The 23,606-nt window shown below is 46.8% G+C and overlaps 2 protein-coding genes across 4 annotated transcripts in view; one reads left to right on the forward strand and one right to left on the reverse strand.

Annotated features, from left to right (window-relative positions):
* The window catches only part of AP1G1 (adaptor-related protein complex 1, gamma 1 subunit), a 98,656-nt gene extending 87,342 nt beyond the window's left edge, over positions 1-11,314 (reverse strand). The window contains exon 1 of one of the 2 annotated variants that reach the window (XM_012730622.1): positions 11,015-11,314. The gene's annotated coding sequence lies outside the window, so the exon portion shown is untranslated. The remainder of the gene's footprint in view (positions 1-11,014) is intronic. The other variant, XM_012730621.1, reaches the window with a different exon arrangement.
* Positions 11,315-11,386: 72 nt separating this feature from the next.
* On the forward strand, positions 11,387-22,206 carry ATXN1L (ataxin 1-like). Of its 2 annotated transcripts, none has more exons than XM_004690407.2 (3): positions 11,387-11,515; positions 13,450-13,517; positions 14,693-22,206. In XM_004690407.2, the coding sequence occupies exon 3, from the start codon at positions 14,810-14,812 to the stop codon at positions 16,874-16,876; it is 2,067 nt and encodes a 688-aa protein (XP_004690464.1). In that variant the 5' UTR covers positions 11,387-11,515; positions 13,450-13,517; positions 14,693-14,809; the 3' UTR covers positions 16,877-22,206. The 2 variants fall into 2 exon arrangements, with proteins under 2 accessions (XP_004690464.1, XP_012586174.1); XM_012730720.1 differs by having other exon boundaries at positions 11,430-11,515; positions 14,690-22,206.
* Positions 22,207-23,606: the final 1,400 nt, after the last annotated feature.

Below are 23,606 nucleotides of genomic sequence, written 5' to 3' on the forward strand. Positions count from 1 at the left end.
AAATATACACTGAAATATTTACAGGTGAAATTATGTAAAGACTGAGATTTGCTTCAAATTTCTTCTCTCAAAAAGAAAGCAACAAATGAAAAAAGGAGAGCAGAATGTTGATAAATGGTGAAAATGAGTGGTGAATACACAGAAGTTCATTATATTCTATTTCTTTGTATGATTAAATTTCCCATAATAAAATCTTCTTTATTTTTAAATCAGAGGACTTGCATTCTAAGAAGCTGAGCAATACACAGGTGTGGTTCAAACAAATAATTTCAACAAGGAAAATCAGCATTAACTATAAAATATAAAATCTTAACAAAAGGATTCATAGAGTCAGAAATACCTAGAAAGTTAGAAAGAATGGAACAATTTCCTCTATACCTAATACTAAAAGCACAAAGTAAAGTAACGCCTATAACTCTGTAGTTCTTACTTATTTGACTTCCTTAGGCTTATGTATTCAAAGTTATGAGATTTTTATACTATTCTAACACAGGAGTAATTGTTTTTGCTATATATAATGTGGAGACACCTACTTTGAAACATGGCTGTAAATCACTGCATCTTACTTCCAGATCTGTCCAGCTCCTAAGAAAAAAATGTTCTTTCCAGTCTATATTATTTTATTGGCAAGTACCCAATAGAAAACTTTAACTTCGTTTTCTCATGAATTTAGCGTATAAATGCACCCATCGTCAGCTAAAGGATAGCAAACATACCACCAGACTTAAAAAATTCCACAAGAAAAAACAATGTCACAAGATTATTTTACCATTCAAAAGGCTCATTTAGGCAGGCACTCCTCTGCCCACCTTGGCCTACTTCTCTGCCCACCTTGGCCTACGCAGGTGCTTCTTTCCACCAGCTCACCTCCTCCACAGGCAGCAGCCTCCTGTGACCTGCACCTGCTGGGACCTCTCTTCTCTGACCTCCTTCAGCGGAGGCGGCTCCCCTCAAGGCTGCCCGCCTGCAGCCATGCAGGCCTCCCTCAGCAAAGCTGTCCTCTCAAAGCAGCTCTTCCTGCCTGCTTGTGCCTACGTGAGCGTCTTTTACTACTCTGTCCCTTTTCTAATAGGATGTCGCCAACAAACTGGGGTCATACAAACTGACTCCAGCTGGCTAATTCTAAATACAATTTTGTCACCGTATTAAAAAAACAAAAAAGGACCGTTCAGAGATAAATAAGAGCACTACTTACTATCCCATTCCAGATTCAGTTTCCCTGTCTACAGTGACCTGTTTTTCTTTTAGGAGTGTATGAAAAACTGGGGCAAGCGTGGTGCAGATGAGGGTCCTGGGGCAGGTGTTGGTGATGCCCCCAGTGGGTCACCAGTTCCTACTGCGGTTCCACATCCTGGGCTGAGGGCATCTTGGCATCCTCAAAAAAAATCCAACATTGACTAGATCTTCTGGGAGTTCAGCCTGAGGTAAGAGGGTAAGAATCACACTGGGTTCTCAGCTTATTACATATCTGTTCTTTGCATGTCTACTACATGCTCTTGCAAGCACGGGGGAAGAAATGTTGAACAAGAGACATGGCTCCTGCCCTCATGGAATTTTGAGTCGTGTCACTGACACTCTGCAGGCTTTCTAGCCCACATGCTGCTGCTTTTTCTTTCAGGGACTATATTTTAAGTAACTATGAAATCAGACACTGTACTTAATATGCACAGATGTGTCTACTAGAAGTCTACCAAACTTTAGCAGTCCCGATCTCTGGATTTATTCACTCATTCAACAAAATCCATTGATCATGCAGCTAAACCAGGCACAATACTGGGTATGCAAATTACACAAAACAGACTTAGTCTCTTTCCTCATGGAGCTGCTATTCTAGTGGGAATGAAAGAAAATAAGAAAGACCACTATGTGAACTATACAGTACCTGAGATAGAGATAAGATTAAAAAAAAAAACCCAAAACTACTTAGAGAAGAGGGGAGAAATTCACCTTTCAGAGAAGATAGCCAGTCTACAGCTATATGACCCTGAGTATACCTGATCTTGGACGCTCAGCAGGGTCGGGCCTGATAGCCAGGAAGGACTTGACAGAGAACAGCACACTAAGTACAGACCTGAAGAAAGGGAGGATGGGGCCAGGCAGGTAGCTAGACAACACAGTGACTGGAAGCATAAGGGTCCTAAGGTGGGAGCCAGCCTGTGCTTGAAGAAGCCCTTGGAAACCAGTGCAGCTGAGGCCAAGCTAACAGTGAGGGGAACTGGGGAGAACTAGGGGGATTGAGGCCACCAAGAACAGTAGGTGTGGGAGCCTCCTCAGATATAGAAACATCATTTCCTACTATTTTAAATGAAAGACAAAACCCGGGGGGGTATATGTTAGTTATTTATGCATACAGAACTGGGGTACAAGCCAGAGGTACAGGGGTGGTGAGAGACTTCACCAGAGACAGTGGGGAGCAGAACAGCCAGATCAACAAAGTATACTGCTGAGGGGAGCAACTGGTGGGACAGAAGAGGTCTGCTGCACCATGTGGGTGAGCATCCTGGCCTGGGGTCGAACTTGTGCTACAGGGCTGCAGATACCTTGATACCGCTGACTTAACCCCTTGTACCACCAGGGAGGCCCCATGGGGGGGACTTTGAAACAAGAAGAGTTTAGCCCTAACAGGGTCTCTGACTGCTGTGCTGGACGCATCAGTAATGGGAAGGAAGAACACAGCAGCAAAACCAGTTAAGAAGCCACTATAATCTAAGAGATGACTGTGGCTTAGACCGGGGCATTGGCCATGGAAAGAGTGCGAAGTGGCAGTATTTCTGGGTATGTGTAGTATGGACAATAGCCAGTATTTGCTGAGGAGGGGTGGGGGGCAGAAGTTGTGAGAAAGTTATGAGTCAAGGAAAGTCTCAAGATTTGGAGTTGCCACTGACAGTAGGTGGATGTTCCGGTGTCGGGGTGGGGTGTGTGTGAGAGGGTTATGTTTGAGTTGCCTTTGAAATAAACAAGTAAATGTCAAGAAGGGGGCCTCCCTGGCGGCACAGAGGTTAAAGTTTATGTGCTATCAAGCAATCACCAGTCAGCTATTGAGGCCTGAGTTCTATTCCGAGACAGGACTGACTCACATGGCACGGCAGACCTCTCCTGTGTCACCTGCTGCTCCTCTCAGCAGTGTTTCAGTCAGTCTGACTGTTCTGCTCCCCACTCTGCCTCTGCAAAATCCTCCCACCCCTCACACCTCTGACCTACACCTCATGTCTACTATGCCTAAAAAAAAGAAAGATGTATCCATTTTAACTGAGGTGTGACTATTAGCACAGAGGGGCGCTGCTGTATTCACAAGATAACCCTCTCCTGGGGAAAAGGAAACACACAAATTAAGCAGAGGAAGGGGAAAAAAACAACCTGGGGAAAATGTTTTGAATCAGGACTCTGATTTGAATTATGTCCAGGAGCAATTAATAGTCAACAATCAGTACAGCGGGGCACTGACCAATCAGAATGGGAATGAGGAGAAGGTCCACCAGCCCGGAACACCACTGCTGCCAGAGTGCTGTGCCCCAAGCACGCAGTCCTGAATTGTGTATGTCTGCACATGATGTAAGATATGCAACAATGGAAACTTCAAAATTTCCTTAACTTTCTTCATATGACTAGTCCAATGACATCTAAGTACATGTGTGATTTCTTAGTAATCAGCTTCCTTTCCTTGACTTTAGCTTTCTTATAACAACCTGAGTTCTTAAGGACAGCATCTTGATGCAAGTTGTTCTGCTTTCAATTCAGAACGTAGTTCCTAAACATTGTTCAGTCTGCACAAATTTTATATTCTGAGATTGCCGGCTTTTCCTGGACTTCTTTGTTTAGAACAGTATGTGTCTCTGGAAATGGTGCTACCCGGAAGCTGACAGTGCCAACCTCGATGGCTGAACACAGTTGGCCACAGTCCTGCCTGTCCTTGGCACACGTCTTACTAGACACCTGCAGCAAAGCATCACCAAGAAAGAAAGAAAAGCAAAATCCATCAAGCTATGATGAATTTGCTTTAGATGAGGAACCAGCAAAACAACAAAATTCACTTTGATTACTTCCTTGGATTTATGTTTTTTTAACATCAAAAATAAACACTACTCTGCCTGGTTTTGAAGTGTCTGGTAAATATGAAGCTTAAGACCTCTAATTCTAAACACCTTTTAAATTAACACCACTACTCCCCTCAGAACAGACCTCATTTCAAGCTCTGCTTTTAAAATTCTGGGGCTATAAAGGCCCTCCCCAGAGGCCCAGTGGGTTAAAGCACAGTACTATGACACAATCTGCAGCTACAACAGCATGAGTTCAACCTGGCCAGGGAGGTGTCCCACATGGCACAGCAGACTGCCCCTGTCTCACCTGCTGTTCCCCTCAGCAGTGAATTTCAGTCAATCTGCCTGTTCTGCTCCCCACTCTGTCTCTGGTGAACCCTCTCACCCCCTGCACCTCTGGCCTGTACCCCAGTTCTTGTATGCATAAATAATTATTTTAAAATAAATAAATAGGGCCCTCCCTGGTGGCGCAGCAGGTTAAAACACAGCACTGCGAAGCTGGCTGCAGCCACTTCGGTGTGAGTTTGATCCCCAGAGGTGACCCACATGGTGCAACAGACCTCTCCTGTCTCACCCACTGCTCCCCTCAGCAATATACTTCATCAATCTGCCTGTTCTGCTCCCCACTCTAACTATGGTGAATCCTCTTATTGTCCCAGCACCTCTGGCCTATACCCCAGTTCTGTATGCATAAATAAATAAATCTTTAAATAAAATTTTGGGAAGTAAGGTTTATATTTTTTACCACTGCCATGAAGAACACATTTATTTTCACTTAAAGGTGAACAGAAGGAAATACTTTCTTGGTTACTAGAGTTGTATTCACACAATTCTTTTATTTTCAAAGACTTATTTTATTAATGCATACAAGAGCTGGGGAGTAGGCCAGAGATAGTATGGGGATTCACCAGAGACAGAGTGGGGAGCAGAATGGGTGGATCTGCTGAAATCCACTGCAGCAGGCAAGAAAGGAGTGGTCTACTGTGTGTCACGTGGGTCAGCTCCCTGGCGGGGGATCGAACTTCTGCTGCAGTGGCTGGTGATAGCTTCACAGGACTGACACTTAACCCTTGCACTAGGGAGGCCTGTCATCCTACAATTCTAAACAAGTAACATAAGAGAAACTCTCACCTATAATTACAGCTCAAGCCATTAACTTGGCCAAACTAAATATTTTCAAAACATGTACCTCTGGCAGGAGCCAGGGAGCTGCTTAGATTAGTGGAGATCCAGGTTCAACCAGAGCAGAATCCAGTTCTCTAAGAAAGCACAAAATTATGAAACTCAAAGGTAGCCCCCAGGCAATGTTCAAGAAACATTGTTATATAAATATGTGTGTGTTTATACACATAGATACATACAGATACACATGTATACACAAAGGAGATATACCAAAAATTTTATCTCCAGGTTTGGTGGTTATGGATTCTTCTATGTTTGTAATTTACAACTTTTCTCCTATACAGTTATACTATCTTTTTACATGGAGGGAGGGGGGAAGAGGACAACAATTTGGTTTTTAAAATGGTTCATTGGAAGAACACATTCTCTTCAAGCAGGGCTAGTTCTCTCTATGTAAATTAGACTTACTTCTTCGACAGAATTGCCACAAACTGGGGCCCAACCCTTCCCTCACAAACTGGCAGGGATCCCTTGTCACTCTTCGGAGCCTGGGGAATGATGCAAATTCAAACAGTCTCACTTTGAGACCTGGATCAAGAAAGACTGAACCAGCAGAACGTCACAGGAGCGCACCAGGACCGGCATGGCCTCTGAGAGGCCCCCTTCTCAGAGAATGTGCTCCACCAGGAAACAGGCTCCTTTGTGTTTCCCTGCAGTCAGTCAGCATCAGCCGCCTCCTTCCTTGCTTTCTGGGCCTACTCAAGTGCAGAACAAAGCACAGGTAAAATTAAATGTGCAAAGGGGAGTTTGTTGAGGGAAAGGGCAGGCGGAGTGCTAATGTAAAAAATGTTTTTTTTTTTTTTTCTTGAAAAGAAGAACTGGGGTGTGGGCCAAAGGTGTGTGGAGAAGGGGTGAGAGGATTCATCAGCAACAGAGTGGGGAGCAGAATAGGTGGTTTTACTGAAACACACCACTGAGGGAAGGAGCAAGCAAAACAGGAGAAGTCTGCTACCCATATGTGGGTCAGCTCCCTGGCTAGGAAGAAAACTCAGGCCATAGCAATGATAGTGCTGAGACTTAACTCCTAGCCCGCCAGAAAGGACCCAGAACAGTGGTTTCATAAAAGCGAGTAAACAAAAATAAACACAAAAATAATCAGCTATGCATGACATAATGGGCATTTTGCTCCAAGGCAGCAGGTCTCAGTGTCATCCCTAGGTAGACACCATCAGCAACAAAGGCAGGAACTGGGAGGTTGTTAGAAATGTGCATTCTCTGGGCCCACCCCGGAAGTTGTTAGAAATGTGCATATATTAAACTGGAAGCTCTGGAAGTGGATGAACAGCAGCAACCTGTGTTTGTTAAGCCCTCTTACCTGTTATTAAGAACTACTGTGGGGCGTCCCTAGTAGCATAAGGAGTTAAAACACAGCACTATGAAGCTATCCCCTGCCAGGAAGGTGACCCACAGAGCACAGCAGACCTCTCCTTTCTCACCCACTGCACTCCTCAGCAGTGTATTTCAGTAGTTTCAAAAGTGATACATTTAGGTAAGACAGGGATAATTGTTTCCTTTGCCCGTCACTCAGATACTCCATTCAGGTTTTTTCATTTGTAAAAGAGATGATAAAATGCATCTGGTTAGTAATATGCATGGTGGGTGGTCAGGTGGCACGCAGCTTCAAATCCACAAGTTCTGTGTGTATCATCAAAGTCATCCTCATCCTTCAGGTACCAGTAACAGGTACCACCAGGTTTCTTTAAATTTCATTGGCTTTGGGCCCATCCTTTAGGTCTCTATTATCCAAGTAATACCCAAATATCCTCTACAAGAACTGGCTAACAGATGTCCCAAACCAGTTTGAAAGTTTGAGTAACAGCTGCCTAACAGCAGGTCGTAGTGATTCGTTGGTAAATAGTGCTATTTTTTGAGCTTTCAGAAAATTGCATTTATGTGCAATATATTTATTGCACCTGCACACTTATAGTCAGCTAACATTGGTTTTGCAGTTTATTGGGAGGTTAATGGCTCATGTGACTAATGGGATGAGGAAAGTAAAAAGCAATGGAAAATAAAATCAACTTAAAGAAAGAAGGCAACATTTGTCAGCTCCTACTCCCAGTCAGGGTTGTGATACTTACTACTTAGCTATCACCACAAAGAAAAAACAATTTTTTTTGGTGTATTTGACAATAGGTGAGGAAGCACTTCTAGCAAAATTTGCCTGGAAACTCAAAGTTCCTATGTACTGACATTTGAAAAGTCTTGACAAGATAAAGTTTTCTGCCTGGGTCTAGAGAAGTACCTGGACTAAAATCTATGGGAACTATTTTTACTTAAACTGTTTGAGAGAAATATAGATGCACCTGTCATTTGTAAGCTCTGGCTTCAGAGTTCCCTTTGCTCAGATATTATTCCCCACAGTAATATCTTGCAAAACTGTAGTACATATAGTTGATACCAACATTGATATAGCCAAAATACAGAACAGTCTGCATACTTTTAAATGATTTGATCACTGTAATGAGCATTTCTACATTCCTGCAAGTCAAGAACATTCCTTTAAATTCCAAAGTTGCTAAGTGCTAAGTTGCTAAGTGACATCCTCAGCATGGAGGTGAGGCAGAGTCCAGGAGAGGTTACACAGTGATCTGAGAGTTAGCTTCTAGTGTTGCTTGCCTGAAGTATTTACTCATTTTTCTCCAGGAATTTTTAGGAGATGGACAGAATGCTGCAGGTTGAACCAAAGGCATTTAGCCTTGAAGGCACAGCTGCTCAAAAATCGCGGTGCTAAAGAAGTTTCACAACAGAGTTCTCAGTGTCATGGGGGAGGGGAGTGTCTGATTTACACATCTACTTTACTCATTCAACAAGCCCTATGTAAGGCATTCCTGATTGTGCAGGAATGGCCTGATTGCACTTGCTGTTCTGTGGACCAATTCCATAGATAAAGACTTTTGCTATCCAAATAAGGACTGGGTTCTCTTCAATTTATGCCACAATGTTTTAGAGCAACTTTGAGAGTTCTGCAAAAAGTTTGATAAAAATGGAAAAGTCTGGGCTTTCCCTGGTGGCGCAACGGGTTAAAGCACAGCACTATGAAGCTATTGCAACCACTGCAGCTTGAGTTCCCCGGCCAGGGAGCTGACCCACATGGCACAGCAGACCTCTCCTGTCCTGCCCACTGCTCCCCTCAGCCACTAGTGTGCTTGGTCAGTCTGCCTCTTTTGCTCTCCACTCTGTCTCTGGTGAATCCTCTCTCTCTCTCTCACACACACACACACACACACCACACACCTCTGACCTTTATCCCAGCTCTGTATACATAAATAAATAAATCTTTAAAAAAAAAGGAAAGTCCTTGGCAAATGTCTGAGGAAGTAGACAAGCAAGTGCGATTCCTCTCTCTGAAGGACATATTAGTCACTTTTGGAGAAATTATACTACCTCTTTCTAAATAAAAATATTAATGATTTGAAAGGAAATCCCCAGTGGACTCTGGAGAAGTCACATAACATTAAAAACATGTGGAAATGAGGCAATTGTTCAGCAAGGTAGGTAAAACACAAACTTGAAAATGGCATATTTCTATGTTTGGACATTTAGAAAAGCTTTTGGAAAAAAAAATCTAATACCAGGCACCAAAGATAGCTCCTTTCCTAAAATGACAACTTCACATGCTGAGGCATAGTAACAGGAAGATGTGACAGTAGGAAAAATGCCACCAACTCCCTAGTGTTAGGACACTAGTAGCTTTTCAAGTTACCATCAGTTCTCTTTGGCTTGACCCTTTAATGTCCAAAAGATAACTGGGCTCCCCATGCCTCTGCTACAAGCCTACAAAAATCATCAATGATGAACTGGCCAGGAATGGAAACTTGCCTGCTTAGAGAGTTTAACCAGCACAATAGGACTTTGTTATCCTTGTTATTTCCTTTCCAACAGAGTAGCTCAAGCTCTCCCATAGCACACATTCACTCCACTCATCCAAGGAATTCCACAGGAATCTGTGGGAAGGGGCAAGGTGGTTAAAAAGCAGCTGAAGTTTAACTTTTTCTTCCCCAAATACCACTATCCATCTCTTTTCAGTTTTTACAGCTTTGTGGGAAAAAAACCTTGGCAAAATAAAGTGAAGGGCTGTCAGATGAAAGAGATTGAAAATAGCTAAGAAATAGGCAAGAAGAGAAATGAGATAAAAGGTGCAAAACCAATCAGTAAGGAGTGTTCCAGTTTGGGATATCCTTGTGAAATTCAGCGACTATTTGTTGAGCTAGTGTATAAGGGCTTTGGTTTGCTTAATATAAATTGACCTACATAGGGAATTATTCAGATTCCAGAGAACAACACAGATAGTTTGAGAAATACAATAACACTTGGTTATTTTAGTGCATCAAGGAAAAAAATACACTCACTTACCTACTACAAATATTCCTATGGGGATCTCTACTGTCAGTATGTACAACCAAAGAAATAAGGTTTGTTGGAAGTAAAGGTTCTAGAAGAGGATTCAGCAGAATATGACCCACCCACTAAGGATGGCAGCAGGAAATCATTTACTCTACCAATCAGAACATCCTGTTTTTCTATCAGACACTCCAGTGCATCAAGTCAAATGCTGGTAGTCAGAAAATGTTTTCCTTGCATCTGTCTTTGTCGGCTCTTTGACTTTCAATGAAAACCCAGATCTCCAAAGTATGCATCTTGATTTGGAAAAATTGTCTGTTTCAGGTGGTTCAACAATTTCTATCTTGGCAGTTTTAACACCAGTTTAGTGAGTTTAGCAATGAGCTCAGCTACGAACCAAAAGCCAGAATGACAACTAGTGCTGGCAATCACTGAATGACCACAGGACTTCCTTCTTAGCCAAATGAAGAAAATGTGAACAGGAATGTCATGAATAATATAGTAGTTTCTCTGTTTTACCAGCTGTTGCAGGATATGGGTAAAGGGAGGGCAGGGAAGGATGTTCAATCATTCTAGTCATCCTTTGTGCCCATCCATGTGAAAAAAATGTCAAAACTGAGTCTAAGAATTCCCTAGAAACAATCTTAGTGTATCTGTATTTTAACTTACTTATTTTTATATTTCTAAGATAATCCTGTCACTCAAAACCCAAACAATACCAGAAGCCCCTTGTGTTCCTTTTAACCAGCACCTTGTTCCACTTTCCTTTCCAGAGATAACTACATAACTAGCTGCTATGCAGCCTTCTATCACTCCCCTGATGAAATGCTCCTTATATTTTAACAGTAAATACAGAGCAAAACAATGTGCATATTTACTTATCTTTTCACTTAAAATGTTTAGTGAGTTCTACTTACACTTTATGTCCACCCCTTCATCTAAACTTCCCATTTTGCAGAAGTAGAAACCCAAGTCTAAAGTAGTGAAAAAGACTTTCCTCAAGACTGACAGCTACAGATTCGGAAAAGAGTCCAGGAAGAAGTTTACAAACCAAACGAAAATCAGTTCTTCCTTATTGAACAGTGTTCACAGAAATTGCAAAGGACATTTCTCTCCGAACCCAATCTCTCCCACAACGACTTATTTTTTCTCAGTTGTTTTTCGTTTAAATGCAAATTTACTATTTTCCCCCATTTAGTTGTAATCAAAGCACAAATTCAACTTTTCATTTTTTCACTTAAATTAATGCGCTGTTCCTGTCCACTAATTTGAAATGAATGGTGACGTAGTGTTTCGTTGTCAGCCCCGTTCCCGTTAAAGCCAGTCGCTTCCTACGGTACCAAGGCGCTTCTCACAGACTTTCCCGTCTCCCTCGGTTTGCTTCACCTTCCCCAAGCTGCAGACTCAGGTTCACTCATTCCCCCCCCACCCCCTCAGGGCCATTACTCAACTCTTCCGTCTCCAATCTGGGTCTCCAGGGGCGTCGCCTTACTCTCCAGGGCCCAGGACGCCTACAGGTTCCCCGAGGGTCCCAAGCGGAGACTTCCCAAGTCAGGCCCGGGAAGTCCAGGAAAGAAAGGCCAGCTCCAGGCCTCTGGGACACCCCAGAATTTACTGGAGTAGCGAGACTGCGGGGTCCTTGTGGGGGGTCAGGTCGATGTTACCATAAGGATCAGCTCTGTTAATGCCACCCGACCCTAATGGAGGAGTTCGGGGCCCAAGGTGGGGGGCCCCGCGGCCCCTCCCGAACCTTCCTGGGCGTCGCTCGCGGCCCGGGCAGTGACGCGATCTCCCCGTGCCGGGGGCGGGGCTCGCGTGACGCCATCTCCGGGCGCCCGACTCGGGGGGGCGCTGGGTGTGGGGCGGCTCCGGGGCCGGGGATGGCGGCGGCCGCGGTGGCGGCGGCTCCGGGACGAGCGGGAGGAGCCGGAGGAGCGCAGTGAGATGGGCCGGTGAGTGTCGCAGGGAGTGGGTGTCGCCAGGCCGGCCTCACTAAGGCCAAGCAGGCCTGGGATCGGAGCTCTGCAGGAAGTGGCCCCCCAAGCCCTTTGCCCCGTCGAACCGGGCCCCAAGAACCGTGGACCAAGGGGGCGAAAAGAGGCCGCGCCCAAACCCCCGCGAGCTTCTCTCTCTGGTCAGCTCCGACAGGCGGCATCAGGCCCAGGCATCTCCGCAGCAGTGTCCCCGAGGGCCGAGATGTCCGAGTCCTCCTAGCGGGAAGGGGCCCCTGAACAAGGAAGCATCGCCCGCGGGGCCTCGCCCCTGCTCTTCTCCTTGAAGGGTCGATCCCCGCTCTCTGAACACACAATCCCCAGTTTCGGGCCCTCCCTTCGTTGGAGCAAGAATTGCGGCTTCACGGGGAGACATAACCCCCTATTCTCTTCCAAGTTCCCCTCTTTCTGGCCCGCGCACCTCTTGCCCTCCACGAATTCGGGTCTCGGGCTGGGTTCAGCCTCTTCATTTTGTACTCAGATGGCAGCGTAGGTGCTTTCCTGACCGGTCCCATTCCCCGTTAGCTCATTTGGGGTCACAAGTTGCATCTTCTCCTGAGAAATCGTCATTGAGCCTCTCAGAGGCCAAGGGTTCAGATTCCGAAATGTGTTTTGCTTATGGGAAACCCGTGCTCTGGTTTGACTCTTTGTTTGACTGTCATTCCCACAGACCTGCGGGAATGCCTTTTCAGCCCGTTTTTCTGCCGCTGGCTAAACCCTCAGTGACCTGGAGGCAGGTTTTCTTTAGTGTCTTAGTTTCAGGGAGTAACATCATTTTGGGATTGAGGATGGATACCCAACCCCCTTCCTAACTTCTGCTAGGATTGAAGGAGAAAGATTATTGCTTTTCAGTTACTAGAACTTCTGGCAAAGAAGGGATGCACAACCGGTGTAATTTGTGTTTATGAAACTAAGAATTTATCTTTACCCCTTGTTTTCCAATGGGGTCACCCTTTTCTGTACATTTGCACCTTGCTAATCTTGAGATAATCAAGATTATCAAGGTGTTTGGTGTTTGGTTTGAGGCCAGCAGTGCCTTATAGGACTAGGAGAACGTGTAGTTTGAACAGCCGGTAGTTTCTCAGAGTCCTGAGTACTGACCAGCACCACTTTCTGTTTTCAGAGATGAGGGTTCCATTCTTGAGTGCTTGAGGTTTTTGGCTTGTGTAGGTTCAGATTTTCATAATTTACTGTGTTTTGTTTCCCTAATTTACTGTGAGTTTTGTTTCCCTGATAGCTTCTTGAGGACCAACCTGGCTTATCCTGTTTCTGTTACACCTGATTAAGTACTTGTTACAGAACTGTCGCTCAGAAAATTTCATACACACACACACACAGAAGCCCATTTTTTTTAACCCTGAAAATTAGTTAATAAGCCTTCCCTCTGAGTGACTCCCCTTGTCCTCTTTTTCTGCCCCAGAAACATAAATAATTTTTCTCTAGTGCTGCTTTTCTCATTTAAATAACCTCTATACCTGTATCTTCATTATCTGAAATAAAGCAAAATCTGTAGTTATTTTTCCTGCTTCCTTCCTATTTTCACAGGGCATCAATGTTGAGTCTTCCATATTTTATGTTTGCATTTACCTGATATTGGGATTGAAAGTAAATTTAACCTTTTGGTTTAATAGGTAGAATTAAAGAAGGAAGACTGAATGAAGTTTGACACTTGGAACATTTTTTTCCAGGGGTTCTTCCCATAGATTAGAGCTTAAGCCATGGCTTTTCAACTGCTCATTTTCCTGGGCACTCTGGATAAATGTGCTGGACAAGAACAAGGCAGAGATTGGTGGACTTCAATGTCCTTGTGATTTTTGGAATGACCTGTTATGCTGACCCTCGGGAGTATCAGAGGTGAGGCTGGTGTTTACTTCATTCCCATTTCTGTCTTCTAGGCTCCCGAGCCAGCAGGGAGGACAGTGCTTCTTACTAGAGCTCCTCGGAAGCACCACTGGAAGCTCAGGTAATAGAGTCACTTTGGAAACCTGGTGGCAGGAAAACACCTAGGATGCAGCAGTGGCAAAACAACAGAGTGTAAATAGAGATTTCTTTGCAGATCCAAAGAACTGGAACCTGACTCAGAGAAATAAGTGACAAGCTCATATGCATACTGAAGTGTTCACCAAAAATACTTCTTGACAATAGATGAAAACATGTATAAAAGGTGACAGTAAGGAGGCGGAAAATGAAGTTTCTTAGGCTACTTGAGGTCCTAAAATAGGAATAAACAAGCATGTTGACAGGAAGGGAACCATAATTTTAGGAAGTGGTGTCTAGAGCAGATTTATGGTGGAAAAGATGCCTTTTGGCAAAGAAGAACAAAGGGGAAAAAAGGGAATGAATGAATCAGGTCACTTGAAAGTAGTCAATGAGAAGACGTCTGGCCAGATTAGGGACCAAGAAGTGTATGAGAGCAGAAGAGAGGAGGAGAAACAAGTTGTGGAACATGTTGGTATAAACACCTCCCTCCAGGGCCCAAGTTGGAATGTGGTATGGGACACACTGAGTGCCATGGGGAAGGAAGAGACTGATTTTCATGACATGTTTAGGGAACAAGGTGTCAAAGAAGATATCACAGGCAGACTTCAGGACTTACTGATACCTGGGTTCTTCAGGTAGTGGTGATAGGAGGCAAAGGAAGGTGAGAATTTAACTAGGCTTGGGGTGGGGGTGGCAGGATGGGCATATGTGAGGTCATAACCCAGATTAGACTGGGAAAGGATGTGGGGATGAAGTCATATGTTCAGGAACGAAGACAGCACAGTAATCTTTGGTGGCAGAAGAATCTTAGGACACAGAGCCAGCAGCTCTTGGTTTAAATCCCCTTTAGGAGAGAAGGCAGAGAACAGGCAAGGCCCCATCAGAGGCACAGCTAATCATGAAGCTCTTGTGTTGGTCTCTCTGGGGTTATTTGTGCATTGTTGGTTGAGGGCTTGCCCCCTAGTTCTTCCCGGCTTCCCGTTTCTGTTCTAGACTAGATGAGTCAGGAGGGCAGCATTCTTATCCCCATCTCATACCTCTTCTTACTCAGCAGTCCCCTTTGTTATATCTTCATCCACGGGCAAAGCTCCTGCTGTTTCCTTTGACTTGGTTTACCTGTAGGTTACTTTTCTTTGCCTCTGATTTGTTCCCTAGCAGATGTGGGCGCCCCAGCCAGCTGCAGAGCGGGGTGCAGGGGAGCCACAGCGAAGCCCCTTCTGATGCCCCAAGGAGCAAGCCGACCCTTTCCAGGCTCCAGGAACACCACAAAGCAATATGAAACCTGTTCATGAGAGGAGTCAGGAATGCCTTCCGCCAAAGAAACGAGACCTCCCCGTGACCAGCGAGGATATGGGGAGAACTACCAGCTGCTCAACTAACCACACACCCTCCAGTGATGCCTCTGAATGGTCTCGAGGTGTTGTGGTGGCTGGGCAGAGTCAGGCAGGAGCCAGAGTCAGCCTGGGGGGTGATGGAGCTGAGGCTGTCACTGGTCTGACGGTGGACCAGTATGGCATGCTGTATAAGGTGGCTGTGCCACCTGCCACCTTCTCCCCAACTGGCCTCCCATCCGTGGTGAACATGAGCCCCTTGGCCCCCACATTTAATGTAGCGTCTTCACTGATCCAACATCCAGGAATCCACTATCCCCCAATCCACTATGCGCAACTCCCATCTACTTCTCTGCAGTTTATCGGGTCTCCTTACAGCCTTCCCTATGCTGTACCACCTAATTTCCTACCAAGCCCCCTCCTTTCTCCGTCTGCCAACCTCGCCACCTCTCACCTTCCACACTTTGTGCCATATGCCTCACTCCTGGCAGAAGGAGCCACTCCTCCCCCTCAAGTGTCATCCCCAGCCCACTCATTCAACAAAGCCCCCTCCACCACCTCCCCACCTGGGCCACTGCCCCATCACCCAAGTACCCAGCCCTTGGACCTTGCTCCGGGCCGGATGCCCATTTACTATCAGATGTCCAGGCTACCTGCTGGGTACACCTTGCATGAAACCCCTCCAGCGGGTGCCAGCCCAGTTCTTACCCCTCAGGAGGGCCAGTCTGCTCTGGAGGTAGCTGCTGCCAATGGACAAAGACAGCGAGAGCGGAATTTAGTCAGACGGGAAAGCGAAGCCCTCGACTCCCCCAACGGCAAGGGCGAAAGCCAGGGACTGGTGCCAGTGGTAGAATGTGTGGTGGATGGACAACTGTTTTCAGGTTCTCAGACTGCACGGGTGGAAGTGGCGGTGCCGGCACACCGAGGGACCCCAGACACCGACCTTGAGGTCCAGCGGGTGGTTGGCACCTTAGCTTCTCAGGACTATCGTGTGGTGGCAGCTCAGAGAAAAGATGAGTCCAGCCCCCTCAACCTGTCCCATCATACCCCCGAACATCAGAGTGAGGGGCGAGGGTCAGCCAGGAACCCAGCAGAGATGGCGGAGAAAAATCAGGCCCGAGGTTTCTACCCTCAGTCCCATCAGGAGTCTGTGAAACATAGACCTCTACCCAAAGCAGTGGTTGTAGCCAATGGCAACCTGATGCCCACTGGAACTGACCCAGGCCTACTGCCCATGGGCTCGGAGATCCTGGTAGCATCAAGTTTGGACGTGCAGGCCAGAGCCACCTTCCCAGACAAGGAGCCAACGCCACCCCCCATTACCTCCTCCCACTTACCCTCCCATTTCATGAAAGGCGCCATCATCCAGCTGGCCACGGGGGAGCTGAAGCGGGTGGAGGACCTCCAGACCCAGGATTTTGTGCGCAGTGCCGAAGTGAGCGGGGGACTGAAGATTGACTCTAGCACGGTCGTGGACATTCAGGAGAGCCAGTGGCCCGGATTTGTCCTGCTACATTTTGTGGTTGGTGAACAGCAGAGCAAAGTGAGCATCGAGGTGCCCCCCGAGCACCCCTTCTTTGTTTATGGCCAGGGTTGGTCCTCCTGCAGCCCTGGGCGGACTGCACAGCTCTTCTCTCTGCCCTGCCATCGGCTCCAGGTGGGAGATGTCTGCATCTCTATCAGTTTACAGAGCTTGAATAGTAACTCAGTTTCTCAGGCCAGCTGTGCACCCCCGGGCCAGCTGGGTACCCCCCGAGAAAGACCTGAGAGGACAGTCTTGGGACCCAGAGAGCAATGTGACAGTGAAGGGAAGAGCCAGTCATCAGGTGAGGGCTCCCGAATGGTCGAGCCCTCCCAGCCGGAGCCTGGCGCTCAGGCCTGCTGGCCAGCCCCGAGCTTCCAAAGATACAGCGTGCAAGGGGAGGAGGCGCGGGCTGCACTGCTCCGCCCCTCCTTCATCCCACAGGAGGTAAAGCTGTCCATCGAAGGGCGTTCCAATGCGGGCAAATGAACCTCTCTCTCAGACCAGGGCTGGGACTTTACCCAGAGCTGGCCTAACGCGAGCAGGCAGAGGATTTGCACACGCCGAGCCGGGAATGGCTCTCTTGGCAGTGAGATTCGGGGAGCGAGGGGCGGCACCAAGGCGGCCTCCTGAAGCAGGGTCTGTGCTAATTACCCCATGGCATCCTTTCAGGATAGCCCAGGAGGGTGCTGTGATGGGGAGCAGCAGGCCTGGGCGGAGGAAGGAAGGGGGTGCACACAAGATAAGAAACATTCCAAATATCAGGGCCTCCCTGTTCTTTCCTCCCCGCCCCTGTCTTCTGCAAGGGGAAAGTCAGGCTTTGGAGCAGGTGGCAGTGGGAGGGAGCAAAGAAAGAGCCAAAAATGATGATCCACAGCTTATAGTAGCAGTTCAACTGTCTGAAGTTTTTTCCCTTTCTTTTTCTGTGGTGGGAGGACTGAAGGCCCCTTGGGTGGAAATAAGAGGGTTCCCACCCAGAAAGAACTCTTTTCTTTTGAGAGCTGTGCACTTTAAAGGGTAATTTTGTTACAGATATCTGTGGCTGGGTTTGTGGGGGAGGAGCACTCTTCCGTGGACTCCTCTTGATCCCCTTTCCCACCTCTCCTCACTGATCCTCCCACAAGGCTTCTAGAACCAGGAGAGAGAAGCCCTTCCGGCACTGAGAGAGAAGTACTGCCTTGGCAGAGACCCCGTCACGGGACTCTGGGAGACAGACGTGATGGCCAGGCTGCCGGGCTCTAGGCAGGGCTTCAGGAGAGGTAGCTGACCTGACACAGCCCCTACTCAGCATGCCAGACCTGCTTCAGAATTCCTGAATCTCTAGTCGGTAATGGTGACTTTTGAAAGAACCAGTGTACTGGTTCCCCCGGACCCCGTCCCCCTCCTGTCTCTATGTTGTGCCTAAGTGCCTGCGCTGCCCCCGCCCTTCCGCTGCCCTAACTCTGCATGGTGTTTGGACCTGGACCTAATTTGTAGCTGCACTGCCTTTCCCCTTCTGCAAAACTGGTTTTGTCCACTCTGCCCAAGACCTCTAGTTTTTGGTGTGTAGGGGTCTCCCTGGTTTCCCCCTCAGTTGTATTGCCTATTTTAAAACAAGAATCATGTCCCCTCCTCTTCTGCAGCTGACCAGCTTGGTGGAGAAGCCAGAAGGGAACTGCCCTGGGTCAGGGCAGACACCTGGCTGGGCAGGGCCTGCGCCGGCATAGTCACACCCCATCGGGCTTCTCCGAGCCGTGCCCTCCGTCAGCCCTGCGGTCCTGAGACAGTCTCGATAACCTTTCAGTACCTGAAGTCTCTTAGGTTTTGTTTCGTGGTGGAGTGTTCCTCTGCATTGAGTACTTTCAATCTTGGTTGCATTTGCCCCCTATGTCTTAAACCCATATTTTCTTCACTACTTTAGCATCAGCTTGGACTGTGGGATTCTACTGGGTATTGAGAATTTGACTCTCCCACCAGCTTTCAGGTGGGCGGGCGGGTTTTTGTTTGTTTCTCGGGGGTCTTTAGACTCTTGAAGCAACTCAGGGTATTGTCCACCCAGCTCTCTGGTGAGACTTCTCTAGGGTATGAACCCGGCATTTCCTTTAAAGATGGACCGGCTGGGGCTTCGCCTCTCGGCAGGAGTCCCAAACCTCCAAGGTCTGGTCTCTGCTCTGTGGAAGACTTTGGGCAAGTCTTGTGACCTCTCGCTTTTCACTTCCTCCCCAGCTGCCAAATGGGGAAAAATAATCTTACCTACCTCCTGGGGGGAGGGGGAGTTCTGAGAATGGACTCATTCTTAGTGTTCAGGTGCTAAAGGTTGTTCTCCTAAGGGAACAGTGACTGAGACTGGCTTGTTTGCTACAAGCCCCACACTCCACAGCTTCATTCTCTGAGAGCATTCACCTGGTCAGTGGGCATTGGAGGTCCATCCAAAGGCAACTGCTGACCTGACTGCGAGTATGTCAGTCTCCCATTCACCTCAGAACCAAACACTCAACCCTGTACGCATTTGGGATCATGTCTTTCCCTTCTCTGACCCCCTTCTCTCTGAATGCTGCTTTTGCTGGCTGGTTTCCTGCAGTGGGGGCTGGCGGGGCTGAGTCTGGAGGAATCCTTTCTGATGACTATCCCAGGAGAAGGCCCCCCATCTCTGGCAGTCCCACAAGCAACTCTTCACTAGGCTTTGTTATTCGCATGGGTCTCCCAGAAGCATCCACCACAGGAAGGCTCACCAACTGAATATAGTGACATCCACACAGTAGATATTTAAGAAGTGTTCATGGACACCAAACCAACTCTCTTCCTGGGAGCAGAGCTGTATCTACCCGGATACAGGCCAGGTAGTTGAAGTCAGTCACAGTCCACTTCCCAGCCTGGTAACATCCTCTTAATCTGGAAAGAGAAAACCTATTGCACCGGGTCAAGTCAGGCCCTGATCTTTCTGCTGCTGTTCCTCTTCTGTCTCTTGCTGGTGAGGCAATACCAGCGTCTCCCTTAATACCATGCTGTGCATGTGTGATATATAAGTACTTGGTTTTGCCGATTTGCTGAGCTGCAGAGGTGTCTTTTGTAAAGTATCGTCTCCCAAGAAAAGCAGCTCAGCTCTAAATCTTGGTCAGAGCTGTGGCATCCCCTCACCTTTTCCCTCTGATTCAGTCTTTTCTTCCAGGCATGAGACTAAGAATAATATATGGTGTGTCCATTCTTCCTTACAGGATTTTCACAAGTTTGCAGGAGATCTAAGCGTGGTTTTGAAAGAGTAGGAAGCTGTTAGCTTTCTGGGAATGGACAAGTGAAGGAGGCCAGATAATCCCTTGGCAGTAGGAGATCATTCGCAGAGCTTAGGGGTAGAAAGAAGGGCTGCAGACGCTACCCAGAGGCCTGTGCCTGTCAGGGATCAGGGGGACCATGCAGAGGATGGGCGACTTGTCTAGGTTTGAGTCATTCCTTCCAAAAGTAGTGGGAGTTGGGAGGGGGAAGAGGGCTTTGATCCAAGGCAAGTCGGGGTCGGAGCTGTGTACTCAAGACCATGGGGAGCCGCCCTGGCAGACTGGGCTGACCCCTCTGCTCTCGTGGTCCCAGATGTTTGTCACACCAAGGGCTTTGGTCTGTGCTGCTTTGCCACTGCTGCTGTCTGCTCCCTGTCCTGCCTGCTGCCCGTATAGATCCCTGTCCTCCTGTGTCTTTGGCCACATAGGTGAAATCCAGGTATCCTGTCCATTCTTACCTGTGCAGGTGTTACTTCATAGCAAAGTTCTGTTGAGTAGAGAGTATGAAATGCTGCTGGGCTGGTGAATCCAAAGGGACGTGGCCTCAGTGCTTGTTGGGAGCCCTTTGGCTCCAAACAGCTCTCTGTCTTGAGGGACTATTAGTGGGTGATTTCTGTGAATTAACTTCTTTCCTTTGTGGTAACTTACATCCTGTTTTTAAAAACAAACGACAGGAACCAGGTTAGGGCCTGTGTCAGCATTCCAGGGAGAGTCAACTAGCTCCAGTTACATGGATTCTGGGGTCTGAAGTTTGGTTGAAATAGTCCCTCAAATGGGGTTTAGTTTTATTTTTACCAACAGGCACCATAGGAGATGTAGAGGGTGGAAGTATGATTTTCAATCTGCAATAAGCAGACCTGTTGAAGAGTTGAGTAATCACACAGGAGATGAACGATGGACATGAGTTGCCTGAGAAAGCACCTGGGCCCATTGGAGTAAAGAGAATCTGAGTAATTGAATTGGCCGTGGGAGATTAGGCCACAACTTTGTAAGCAAAGTAAACAGGGCAGAGGCAAGTTTTAGTGAGGCTTCTTGGCCTCCTAGGGTGAAGTTTACTAGACCGCAGTGAAGCTACAATACTTTCCAGATGGGAAAAAGTGTACACTACAGTTGAGGAGCTAAACCATGCTAGGTTGGATGTTGACCAGGAATCTATTAGCCCTTTGCTGGGAAGCCTTCGCCCTCCAGCTTGCCTGGTAGGGCAGGCTTCCCACGTTATGCAATAATAAAATAAGCATCTGGGTCTTTGCAGCTGTCAGTTGCTCTTTCAACTCTAGGATCCATCTTTGGGCCAGAAACCTGGTCTGGGCCTGGGATGACACTGGCCCTGGAGATGCTAGAGCCAACTGCACTCTCCTTACCTGCAGACTATGCACAGTGCCTGGGATGGAAGGAGAGCTGGTGCCGTTTGCCCCGCTGAGCCTCCCCAGCAGAGCAGTAGTAATAAATGCACTTTTCACACTAAAGGTTTCTTATTAGTTCTTCTCTTACGCCTAGATTTCCCCCTGTAGGTTGCAAATTCAAAGTCTGTGTGATCCCAAAGCCACTCTACTGCAAATGCCCAGCAGTGAAGGTGGCCTCGAGTTGGGTTCCTGTCTGCGGTGTGTGGCAGCAGCCCTTGTGCCTTTACCTATTGTCAGACTTGCATTTATTTCTGTCTTTGACTGTCACGGGGACTGAGGCTCTTCAGAGAGAGAAAGCTGATGACAGTGGTTTTTACACCCACTCCCTGGACAGGGAGTTTGCACGAAGTTGTGAGTGGTTAGTGCATTGCTGGTATTGCTGAACGCAGGGTTCATCCCTCACTGTCTTGATACTCACGTTTGAAAGAATCTAGATTGTGTTGGGGAAGAGACTGACAGTGCACGTGGCAAACTTGAAGTATTAAAATACGGCTGTCCCCTGCAACCTTCCTAGTCACACACAGGATCCCTGTAGCCAAAACAGTGTATGTTCCAGCTGCAGAGAGCAGACTGCTCTCAGCTTGCACAGCACCTTAGGGGAGGGAAGAATACATGGATAGGGAATGGGGTGGAGAAAGGAGGACGGGAATGTTGTCATCCAGGTGGCTTTAGGGTCCTGAGAAGTGAGAAGGATGGCACTGGGGAGGTCTGGATGGATCTGATTTGTGTAGGATTCCCTGTAGATAAATTACTGATCCCCCAATTACTATCCCCAGTATGTAATGGCTGAATTAATATGTAATCAACTGCATTGTATCTAAAGCCTTAGAACTAGTCAGGTGCTCCCCCCACCCAACACCATTTCTTACCCTCTAATCCTACCTGATCTTTAACAAAGCATTAATAATTCTAAGGATAATCTCTATTTTGTTGTGCTTTTTTGTAACTGTTTTAAATAAATCAATTTGTACTGTATATTTGTACTTTTGTGAGATCCTTTTTGCTGTTTTACCATTTTAAGTCTCTGTACTTGGCTACACACAGATTGTATTTTTATTGTTAATGCTCTTCTTATGGATACCTGCATTTAACTTGTGGACTATGTAAACACAATATATATATCAATATCTATATATCTATATATCTATCTATATAAACTACTAGCTTTTCTTTTTGGTGTTTGCGCCTTCTTCCTGTTGGGTGGGCAACAGAAGCTGTTTGTGGGGGAGCCTTAATGGAAAGCAAATGGTGCCACCTTGCCAGGGTGGACTGCATGAGCTAGTTCTGAAACAGGGTCTGTGTGTTCTTTTGGTGTGTATTTCAGAGACCCCAGAATTCTACCAGTAGTCTGAGACACTAGCACCATCTATCACAAGGTCCTTAGAGGTCTTCACTACTTTACTTCCTTTACTCAGGAAAACTAACAAATTACTGGAATAGGTCCTCTGTAATCACAGCTGCTACTTCTAGCTTGAGAGCCTGCCAGTAGTAATGAAATACATAAATGTATTGAGCACTTTGTCCACAAACTACCCTAAGTGCATTATATATGTTACCAATTACTTGTTGCTAGTATTGTTTCCTTCAGGTCCGTGGGGAAGTCAAAACAGAGGGTAAGGAACTTGACCAAAGTTATACAGCTATGAAATGGCAATGCAGAATTTTAAATCCAGGCCTGTAATTCCTAAACTTTGTATTAACTTAACAGTTTGTTGTGAAAATTAAATGGGATGTTCCACATAGTAATCACAATAATCTTTGACATAATGTGTTCGGCCATTCTGAAACATCCCGAATAGGACTCTGGAATGGAGCTCTGTCAGAGGCATGTCACTCAAGTACTTTCTTTTGTATGTCCAGTACTTTAAGAAACCATTAATTTTTTTTGGTATTTTTCAGAATGGAAATGTTTCACCCTGCCTCATAGCAATTAACCTTAGTTTAGTGGGGGCCAGTTAACAATATTGAATAGCCTTGAACCTATGGAGGTCAGAGAGGAGTCTGAGTTTCCTTGTTATGCTATTGGGAGAGGTCCACATTCCTGGCATAGTTATTTTTCTGGCTACAATTTAACTAGGGCACTTCCTTCTGGACCTCAAGATCTATAATTATCTAAACTACACACAACCTTTGGTGCAGGCCAAGGAAAGTTCTGTGCTTGTTCTGTACCATTACAGATACTTTTTAGAAATGACCTCAGTCCCGTCTCCGCCATGTCTGGCAGCCGTCCATGCTGCTGGGAGTCCCGCTGCTCCAGCCGTGACCACTACTGAGCTCTCCTGTCACCTTGACTCTAGGTTTTGCTCAGTGAGTTGTTATCCTGCCTCGGCTCTAGGGAATAAAGAAAAAGATGGATTACCCCCTCTCTTCCACAACACTTCCCTGGTACCGCGGGCCTTAATACTGCTTCTGTTTCTATGAAGCTATTCTTAGATGCTACAGACTGCTGACTGAGATAGATTTTTTAAAGTTTGACAAACCAAATTCTGCTGGGAAGAGTAGTGGGTGCTTACTCTAAATACTGTATCCGCTTTAGAAAAAATGTCACTCATGGCCCTCCCTGGTGGC

This window comes from Condylura cristata, unplaced genomic scaffold, assembly GCF_000260355.1.
Source record: "Condylura cristata isolate star-nosed mole 26May11 unplaced genomic scaffold, ConCri1.0 scaffold00028, whole genome shotgun sequence".
In the NCBI taxonomy this organism is placed as follows: domain Eukaryota; kingdom Metazoa; phylum Chordata; class Mammalia; order Eulipotyphla; family Talpidae; genus Condylura; species Condylura cristata.

Bases quoted from the DNA above. Each gene is read 5' to 3' on its own strand.
- ATXN1L (XM_004690407.2), top strand. From the start codon at position 14,810: ATGAAACCTGTTCATGAGAGGAGTCAGGAATGCCTTCCGCCAAAGAAA.